Here is a 9613-nt window from a genome sequence, read left to right as displayed (position 1 = left end):
CGGCTTCAAGGGCCTTGCCAGGCTGCCCGGTGGCCACGCTCAGCCGCCACCCAGCATATGTCGGTGTCGACAACTGCGGAGCCCACGGTCATGAGGACCATGGCGTATCGGTCGGCAAACATGAGCGACCATGGCGGAGGTTGGTAGGTCGGAGCACATGTGGAATAGGCGACGGGGCTAGTGACCGTGGCGGCCAACAAGGATCGCGTGACGACGGCGGCCTCGACACAACGCGACGACAACCAGTGGAGCTTGTGCGACGGTCATGGCGCTGCACGGGGGGTTAGTCTTCTTCTGCTCCTGAGCTCAAATGAGCCCGGGATGAACAGTAAAATCCCCCAAAAAATCCTCATTTTTTTGGCAAACTTTAACAAATATTTTGTGTGCTTGACAAATTTTAGCACTAATAACATTCGTGAAAGTCATGGAAAGAACCAGCACTCCAAAATGTTTTGTCATGGCAATAAAATGAAATAAAACCATAACTCTAAAATGTAAAAAAAATGCATTACAGAAGCATCAATTTTTTTTTCATGACTTCCACGAATGTTATTTGAAGATAATTTTTTCAAGAACACAAAAACATTTGTCAAAATTTATCACAAAATAATTTCAGAGTTCTTTTGATTTCTTTTACTATTTTTCGATTTTACTATTCATTAGTGAGTATTTGAGTTCGGAAGCAGATACTCCGCGTAACGTAACCCGTAACGCAGGGTTCGCGACCATGGCCGGCGCCTGCGCCCACCTCCCAGTATGGATCTAGTACACTGGCGGCCGGCAGCCGCCGACGAGCAACTCGTGCTCCGGCACACATACAAGATGATTGAGGAAATGTTCCACAGATAAAATGTTTTGATGGGAAGAGAGTTGCAGGTCAATTCTTTTTTGAAAGTTGAAGGTCAATTTAACAGTCGGAGTTGACTTTTGTACCACTCCAGCCCTGATCAGTTATTAGCAGCACGTGGTAGTTTTATGGAAAAAATATGATAAAAGTGGTAGGCTTTTTTTTATCACCAGTTAAAAGTGGTCGTTGCGGTAGTTTTTTTTTGGTGCTAAATACTCATGTTTTTTCATATCTGTTGGAGGTGGTGTAGGAAGGGGATCACACTTTTTTTACCACCTTCGCCCCCGATGCCACCTTCTCCTGTTGGCCTCATCCCACAGCTCAGCAGCAGCCCAGCCCCTCCTCCGTCTCCATTTCTTTTGTCCTCTCTCTCTCTCTCTCTCTCTCTCTCTCGGTGTTAAAACGCGGCCGCCGTACGCGCATTGCCTCCTTCCTTCCGAGCAGTCGCTGGCTCGCTTCGATTCTTCTCCTTCTCTCCTCTTGCCGGGGCGTTCTTGGAGGGGGACTGTAGCTAGCCTAGCAGTGTTCTTGGAGCTGCTGCCGGTGGAGGTCTGCAATGGGGAGGAGCGGCCATGCCTGCTCCGTTCTTGGATCGCTGCTGCTGCTGCTGCTGCTGCTGCCGGGCCCAGCCGCTGCGCAGAAGGGCTCGGCCTGGAAGACGCTGAGTGGTATACAAGCTGCACTTGCCTGTGCTCCCCGTTTGTTTGCTTAGTCTGTGCGTCTGCGATCTGATTCTGATCTGGGTTGACTTTTTCTGCGATTCTTAGTTCATAAGCTCGCATCTTGCTTGCGATTTTTGATTCGGCTTCGATGTATGGGTTGGATCTTTAGGATTAAGACGGGGCGACTGCCCGGTCTTGCTCAACCTTCTGCTGTTTCTTCAAGAGCATGGCCTTGCCGAAAGTTTCAGGGCTCGAGATTTCTGATTGGAAGCTTGGGGGCCGGCCATGATGCCTCCTTTTAAATTATTTGCATATAATATGAAATTTTGGCACAGCCGTGGGCGGTAGGGTAGCCTCTTCTGCCGAATGCCATTTGGTTAGGATACGACAGCAACATCTTTGTGACTAATTCAGATGACGTAGTCAACGCTTCTTACCGCGTGAATGTTCATCGGCTGTTCTTGGGTTAGGTTAGATCACTAGCTGCTGGCGTTTACTGTTCATCGACTGCTTATGGAGCAGGGGATTGTTTGCCCAGTTCGGTAGATGTCAATTTCAAGGATTGATTTCCTTCTTGATGCATCAATTACAGTGGTCGATCATTTAATTGGCCATGCATGTAAAAATACAGTAGATTTATACCACCACCCTGGTATAGTTTTTTTACGGAGTTTCTGCTGTGGCAATACATTTATGAAGTATTAGTCGGACAAAAAGTTACATCTATGAAGCTATGATCCATCCATTGTTCCTCCTGGCTGTTCTCAAGCCTAACACTCACCTCATTGTTTCAGGCGATGCTCCAGCAGTCATAGCTAAGGGTGGTTTCTCGGGCCTATTTCCCGACTCCAGTGACCCTGCTTATTTGTTTGCTGCCAGCAATCAGGATTCAGCCCAGTGGTGCGATGTTCGGTTAACCAAGGATGGCGTTGGCATCTGCCTTCCAGACATAAAAATGGATAACTGCACAACCATATCCGATCTTTTCCCAAAGGGAAAGAAGACCTACCGTGTCAACGGTGTGTCCATGACGGGGTGGTTCTCTGTGGACTATAACAGCATTGACCTGACCAATGTAACTTGTAAGTGCAAATGCAGCTTGCAGTTCTAATGTTTTGAGCATCTTCATTGCATCTTTCTCTTGCTTGATTAGCATTGTTGCCTTTCCTTGTCTAACCCAAACTTACTATTTGTTACAGTGCTGCGAGCAATCTTGTCTCGTACAAATAGGTTTGATGGAAGCTTCACGCTAGTTCAAGTTGAAGTTGCACTGTCGCAATATAAGGCCCCTGCTTGGTTGAATGTTCAGGTACATCAAACTTTGATTACTTTCAGTGCACTACAATTGAAGTGATCTTCTCTTATAGTCTGTCTTGTTTGTGCAAAACTCAGCATGACAGTTTCTACAGCCAGTTTAATCTGAGCATGAGAAGCTATATCCTGTCTATGTCAAAGCAATACACGGTTGACTACATCTCATCCCCTGAAGTGAGTTTCCTCAAAAGTCTAGTTGGAAGAGTTGGCAGGAAGACAAAGCTTGTGTTCCGTTTTCTTGATGAAGGCCTTGTCGAGCCATCTACAAATCAGACATATGGCTCAATGCTGAAAAATCTATCATCCATCAAGACTTTTGCTTCTGGAATACTTGTTCCCAAACACTATATCTGGCCTGTTACGGCAGATAATTATCTGCAACCCTCTACTTCAGTCGTGGATGATGCTCATAAGGCAGGCTTAGAAATTTATGCTGCTGATTTTGCCAACGACTTTGCACTCAGCTACAACTACAGCTATGATCCGTTAGCAGAATATCTTCGCTTCATCGACAATGGTGCCTTCTGTGTTGATGGTCTCTTGACTGATTTCCCTATCACTCCGTTAGAGGCCATCGGTGAGTCCACATTATATGATCTCTTCACAATGCTATAAATGTTCCTTCAAGAAGCTCACACACCCAAGCGGCCACTTTGTCAGGACAATCTTTCATCTTTTATTGACTCTGTTCTAATCATGAAATAATCCACTTTCAACTTTTGGTATTTGTATATTTGAACAAGTTGGAATATTAGTTTGGATCATGGCTTGTCTGATCTTGACTATTGATTTGTTCTATGTTTTGTTGCTGCAGGCTGCTTCAGTAACCTGAACAACACCAAGGCAGATCATGGTATGCCTCCTTCCTTTCTTTATCCATTCTTAACTCCTCAATTTTACTGTTATTGACCTCCGGATTTCACATTTACATTGCAGGGGCACCTCTAGTTATCTCCCACAATGGTGCTAGTGGTGACTACCCTGACTGCACTGACCTAGCTTATCAAAAGGCAGTTGTTGATGGTGCAGATGTCATTGACTGTGACGTTCAAGTGACAAAAGATGGCATACCAATATGCATGAGTTCCATTGACCTAATGGATGTCACTACTGTTGCATCCTCACAATTTGCTTCTCAAGCGGGTGTCATAAGTGACATTAAGGCTGTTGCTGGAGTCTATACCTTCAACCTCACTTGGGAGGACATTGCCAACAACCTGAAGCGTAAGTCAGTCTGAACTCTATTAGTAAATCTGATTGCAGTATTTTTCTCTCTTGAGAAAACGCAAGAGGCAAGAGCCTTGCGCATCATTTCATTGCAAGGGAGGCTGGGAATGGGAGGGAACTGAGAAATGAAAAAACACAACACATGCAAAATTAGTGGACATCCCAGGACTTTGTTTTTTTTTTCGAAAAGGGGTTTACCCCAGCCTCTGCATCAGAACGATGCATACGGCTCATATTATTAAAAGCATAATCCAGTAGCAAAGTCGCCAAGTATCGAGGTGCGAAAATAAACAAAAGGCTCGAAAGAGCTACAGCCCAAAACCACAACCGGCTGGCAAACACAATAGGAGCACTACATGCCTATCCTATTACATGACCGCCATCCAAACCGGTTGAAAATATCCCGCGCTACCATCTCCCATCGGGTAGACGCAGTAACCAAACGCTCCCTGGCCTCCGTCGGAGTGAGTAGCGACCACATACGGATGAACGCCGTGGCCCTGAAGATAACCTGCAAAAAGTGGTAATAGCCGTATTCCTTTGCAGATAAGAAACAGTTTATTAGACAGTAAGTTATGTGTGTAATTCCGTTTCCTTCCATTAACTAAAAACAATAGTAAGTTATGCACGATCATGCCATGCCATGCCATTTCATTGTTGTACAAAACGAAACAAAAAATCAATCGTCTGGTGAAGAATTGATTGTCCATCTATGGAGTTACTTGCACTCGTGGATCACTTACTCGAATACTGACATTTCCGTGTTCACAGCTATGATATCAAACCCATTTGGCCAGATTAGCCTATCAAGAAATCCCAGAAACAGGAACGCCGGAAAATTCATGAGATTATCAGACTTCTTGGCTTTTGCAAAAGGAGAAGATTTGTCAGGAATCATGATTACTGTGGAGGTAAGCATGCATTTAAATATGCTGCAAACCCATAATTGTGTGATGTACTCTTCCCATTTCCTGCATCTCTCGTTGAGTCGGCTAGCAAAAAGATGGTTGTTAGTTGGAAAAAATGATACTAATACTGAGCGATTGATTGGATTTTTTGCAGCATGCTTCATTCATGGCAGAGAAACTTGGGTTTGGTGTGGTAGATGCAGTGATCAAAGCTGTCGATGATTCCGGTTACAGCAAACAGACCGCCAAGAAAGTGATGATCCAGTCAACAAACAGCTCAACTCTGGTGAAGTTCAAGCAGCTGGCCAAGTATAACCTTGTGTACAAGATCGACGAAGTCGTGAAAGACGCCGCGCCTTCCTCCCTCGCAGACATCAAAAAGTTTGCGGATGCTGTTTCTGTCAGCACCAAGTCCGTTTACCCAGAGTCGAGCAATTTCCTGATAAACCAGACGAACCCTCTCGTCAAGTCCCTGCAGTCTGCTGGTCTTCCAGTCTATGTGTATCTGCTGAGGAACGAGTTCTTTTCTCAACCGTACGACTTCTTCTCAGACGCCACGTCACAGATCAACGCCCTTGTGCACAAAGGGGGAGAGGGAGGCGGAGTGGATGGACTCATCACCGATTTCCCCGGGACGGCTCACAGATACAAATGTGCGTGCCCAACATTTTTCATCCAGTTCACCATGCATGTAGTGTTATCTTGTGAGTGAGTTCTTCTTGTGTTTGCGCAGTGAACTCGTGCAGGAACATGGGGGACAAGACGCCCTACTACATGCTGCCTCCCCAGCGCGGCGGCCTCCTTGGGGTCATACAGGATAAAGCAGCATTGCCACCAGCAATGGCCCCAGAGCCGGTGTTGACTGTCTCCGACGTGGCGGAGCCGCCCCTTCCTCCTGTGAGCAACACCACAGCTCCAGCGCCCTCCCACGCCGCCGTCGATGTCTCCGTCTCGATCCCGATCACTGTGGCGGTGCTAGTGCTATGCGCTTCTCTGCTTATCTGAGGACCACTAAGTCATTCTTTTAATGCCACCCGTTCTATTCTATGTAGCGAGCGATTCGTTTTTCCTTTTGCTTTGGGTCTCATTTGGGGTGGTGGATGTTGAGGTTAAATGATGATTCATGCCTGGATGGTGGCACTTACTTATGTCCCTAGTTAAAACAACATTCTGGTAAATACCACTCTATGATTGTTAAAGAGGAGAAGTGATGCATTCAGCTCCCAAGAGTCTAGAGTTGCGGTCCCAGACCAGATTTTGATGTGGGAACTCAGAGAGAGTACCAGATCGGACGGCCGTCAGATTGACATCTGACGGCGAGATGCTCTTATTGCGCCTATGGCCGCCGGTTGCTTGTGTCGCCACGGCCACAGCCGTTTTGGTTTGTCTCCAATGATCCAATCTCGAATGTCGTCTGCCTCTACGCCCACGCCCACGGCCGTGGCGCGGCCGGCCGGGAGGTACGCCGTGTACGTCGCGGCCGTGCCGCTGAGGGGCCCTCAGGGTCCGGCCCAGGCCCTGATGTCTTCGGCCTACTCGCTGGGTCTGTGGGACCTTCAGCACTTCATGGTGCTCCTCCGGCCCGACCCTGCCCGAACCCGAACCCAGGTGAGGGAAGGAAATCCATCCGTCCTTTTCGACTCCGCAAGATGTTCAGAGGGCGTTTGGCTTGGCTGGCTTGCAGGTGCAGGAGCCGGAGCCGTCGTTGGTGTTCGATTTCCAGCCTCTCGACCCGGAGGATGCTCTCGCCGCCTTCTCCGTGCTCTCGCGGAGCAAAATACCGGGTAGCTAAGCCGCCGGCGTCGGCCTCTCTGCCTGCTTGCTTGGAATTTTCTTTTTCTTTGCCAAGAAACGGAAGCAGAATTCTTTAGTGATTCATCTTGTCTGCGACGACGGGCGGACAGGGGTGGTTCGGAGGAGAACGCTGCGGCGGATCCCTGACAGGAGGAGCTGGTTCGTCGGCCTCAGCGACGGCGGCGCCGCCGACGCCGCCGAGAGGTTCAGCGAGCGATGGCCGACCGACCTGGTCGTCGGGAACCACGACTGCCGAGACTACACCAACGGTTGGCAGCCACAATTGCCGCTTTACTTACACAACATTGCTGCCATCTCTTCTTTTCATCATCTCAATCTTTTCTTTCTCTGTGTGTGTGCGCGCATGATCTCCTTCGCAAGGGCTGGTGGAAGTCTTGACAGGACAAAAACGCGTCCTCGACTCGCTGAGATCAGCAGGCCGCCAATGAGGCCGCGCCATCATGGGGTGGGCCGGACTGCTTTCTTCTACCTTTCCTTCTTTCTGTTGCACTAGCGTTGTTTACTGAATCTTGCTCCAGACATCGTCTCGAAATATTCGTCATGTATTAGTAATTTTTATTATGTATACATATGCGTCAATGGTGCCATATGGTTGAAAGAGACAGGCTTGGATGATTAGGTTAGGTTGATTCACTCTTCTGTTGCTTGTCCGACGGAGCTCATCATGGTTCTTGTGTTACTGTTTTCCAGAGATAAGTTGCAATTTCTTTAAGGAGAAATAAGTTGCCGTTTCACTTTGCAGATATATGAGGATTCCGACTGCTCACGCTCATCTGTGAATTCTTCTAATCCTAGACCAAGAAAACGTACTGCCTGCAACTACTAATGAAACGCATCAGCCTTCTCGGACAAAGGTGTGGCATAAATAAGAAATGCACTTTGAGGAATTCCTCGGCTGGAGCTTGAAGCAAAAGTAGAAAAACTAATCAATGTAACCAGGTGCTGGTTGCTGAGTATCTGGTAATTTGCTGTCAGTAGTTCTTTTACACATATTAATTTGCTATCAGTAGTAATTGAAGCAAAATGTTTACTAACAAAATGGAGGAAGCAATATCCAGTAGCACTTGGATTATATCATATGGCTTCAGCAAACAAACACAAATTTCTTCTGGATTCTGTTTTCGAAATGTGTTCCTAAATGAGAGACGTTTTTGCAGTTTCAATTGAACTGATTTAAGCTGCAAAAACGGCTTACATTTAGAAACACAGGGTGCAATTTCTTATATTCTTCTCCATTAGAAGTGGCAACTATACAACATCACCCACGACAATGAAAGCTCAAGCTTTTTGTGCATCTACCTGCTGACCCTAAGACCCAATGCCTTCCAAACAATGGCAAGTTGGTGTCTCAGGACATGATGAGCAAGTGCCATCGTTGGCTGTCCACCATTGGGCTCTGGCCCCACCTTCAGTTTCAAGAAACAACTAGTAGCACTGAAATGCTGATTGGCGTTTGCCGACTAGTTTGGACATGATGACAGAGACAAAAGGAATGTATCTGGGGGCTGACTATCTCCATTCTTCTTTCTCTCAAGTCTGACAACAGGAGGCTTATCGAGATCTCGTCAAATCGGAGGTCACAACTCACCAACCTAACAAGACAAGGTGATCTGCTGGGACATTTCATCCATGATGGATGGATGGATGGATGTGCGGTGCCCCTACCTACCCTGGGACTGCACCTTATCAACAAGGTAGCAACTCAAGCCCTGCGCAGGCAATCGATTAGCGTTGTGCCTGCCTACAACAGTGGAGGCAGACCCCAGTGTGTAATTAGCTGGCCACCCAAATACCGAAACCTAATCTGCACCGTGCTTTTACTTTCTGTCTGTAGCCAGCTGCAGAATTCCAGCATCTTTTCGGTAATCTTTCAGCTGCACAATCTAATTAAGCTAGCGCTACTTTGACTTGTGCTTGAATATAGATTAATCATGGTTGTGCAGTATTAATTCATCCTAATGTACTTATGTGCTCATTTTTTGTTTGCTTGGAGAAGACATGCTGACCATCCATTTTGTTTTGTATAAATGATTTCCATATCTCCTCGTCCTCCTAGTATTATACTTTCTCCGTTCAGAATTACTTATCGCGGAAATGAATGTATCTGGACTAAAATACGTCTAGATACATTTATTTTTGCGACAAGTAATTCCAGACGGAGGAAGTACTACTCAAGAACATCTCCATCTATGCCTCTAGAGCCTAGAAACTACTCATGACTAGCTTAGCCACTTGTGAAAACACAACCACTAAGCTAGGAGATTCAGACAAGCTCTTTTCAGTGTCATATTTAGATTCGCATCGCGTGGAAATTTGACGAAACACGCTATTACGGTCATTGTCGCGTATCCGAAGCGGGGTTGTTGGCAGGTTGTCGTGAAGTGGCACGATATTGGATATCTGGATACCACTATGCATACATGATCCTCACCTTCACTGGCCATCATGATCATGGTCACAGGCCATATATGCAGGCTGGGATCTCAAGTATCAGCCCTGAGGCCCGAATTTGATCTCGTATAACTGAAATCCTGCTTTTTGTCACACCCACTCATTTCTCTCCATGGTCAGCTCTTTGTACCATGATTGTGATGTCACAATGGCTTTCTAAATGTACGGACACCACAGCGTGCCTCTTAAACGTCGTGTGGTCAGGTGTCATTTGCGCCTACTACATGCTCAAGCGCTTGCTAGTGGTTATGTTCAGTGAGGAAGAGGTGGCCTGCCAAGGTCTGTGATTGTTTCGATCCGATCAGTGGGCAGTAGCCACCTGAAGCCTTGTGTTGCTGTGCTGAATTCACCAGCCCGGTGTACATCAAATTTAGAGTTAACCGAATTTA

At 46.8% G+C, this 9613-nt stretch overlaps 2 protein-coding genes across 4 annotated transcripts; both read left to right on the top strand.

The window, feature by feature from the left end:
- The first annotated feature begins 1161 nt into the window (after positions 1 to 1161).
- On the top strand, positions 1162 to 6177 carry LOC542827 (glycerophosphodiester phosphodiesterase GDPDL4). The gene is made up of 9 exons (XM_044547231.1): positions 1162 to 1515; positions 2304 to 2591; positions 2709 to 2818; positions 2902 to 3400; positions 3638 to 3676; positions 3760 to 4047; positions 4822 to 4961; positions 5113 to 5611; positions 5692 to 6177. The coding sequence occupies exons 1-9, from the start codon at positions 1404 to 1406 to the stop codon at positions 5961 to 5963; spliced, it is 2247 nt and encodes a 748-aa protein (XP_044403166.1). The 5' UTR covers positions 1162 to 1403; the 3' UTR covers positions 5964 to 6177.
- Positions 6178 to 6270: 93 nt separating this feature from the next.
- Positions 6271 to 8812, top strand: LOC123127501 (uncharacterized). Of its 3 annotated transcripts, none has more exons than XR_006462551.1 (5): positions 6271 to 6566; positions 6643 to 6742; positions 6863 to 7218; positions 7516 to 7733; positions 8309 to 8812. XR_006462551.1 is itself a non-coding variant. In XM_044547233.1 (5 exons), the coding sequence occupies exons 1-4, from the start codon at positions 6297 to 6299 to the stop codon at positions 7199 to 7201; spliced, it is 597 nt and encodes a 198-aa protein (XP_044403168.1). In that variant the 5' UTR covers positions 6271 to 6296; the 3' UTR covers positions 7202 to 7218; positions 7516 to 7889. The 3 variants fall into 3 exon arrangements, 2 of the variants coding, with proteins under 2 accessions (XP_044403168.1, XP_044403167.1); XM_044547233.1 differs by lacking the exon at positions 8309 to 8812 and having other exon boundaries at positions 6863 to 7021; positions 7134 to 7218; positions 7516 to 7889; XM_044547232.1 differs by lacking the exon at positions 8309 to 8812 and having other exon boundaries at positions 7516 to 7889.
- Positions 8813 to 9613: the final 801 nt, after the last annotated feature.

Source organism: Triticum aestivum, chromosome 6A, assembly GCF_018294505.1.
Source record: "Triticum aestivum cultivar Chinese Spring chromosome 6A, IWGSC CS RefSeq v2.1, whole genome shotgun sequence".
NCBI classification, from domain to species: Eukaryota; Viridiplantae; Streptophyta; class Magnoliopsida; order Poales; family Poaceae; genus Triticum; species Triticum aestivum.
The sequence above is the reverse complement of the archived record's forward strand: the minus strand, read 5'-3'. Positions and strand labels throughout refer to the sequence as shown.

Excerpts from the sequence above, each read along its gene's own strand:
- LOC542827 (XM_044547231.1), top strand. The coding sequence starts at position 1,404 with ATGGGGAGGAGCGGCCATGCCTGCTCCGTTCTTGGATCGCTGCTGCTG. Across the intron at positions 1,516-2,303 it reads GGCCTGGAAGACGCTGAGTG|GCGATGCTCCAGCAGTCATA; the intron begins GTATACAAGCTG and ends TCATTGTTTCAG. Across the intron at positions 3,677-3,759 it reads CAACACCAAGGCAGATCATG|GGGCACCTCTAGTTATCTCC; the intron begins GTATGCCTCCTT and ends TTTACATTGCAG.
- LOC123127501 (XM_044547232.1), top strand. The coding sequence starts at position 6,297 with ATGGCCGCCGGTTGCTTGTGTCGCCACGGCCACAGCCGTTTTGGTTTG. Across the intron at positions 6,567-6,642 it reads CTGCCCGAACCCGAACCCAG|GTGCAGGAGCCGGAGCCGTC; the intron begins GTGAGGGAAGGA and ends GCTGGCTTGCAG. Across the intron at positions 7,219-7,515 it reads TGAGGCCGCGCCATCATGGG|ATATATGAGGATTCCGACTG; the intron begins GTGGGCCGGACT and ends TTCACTTTGCAG.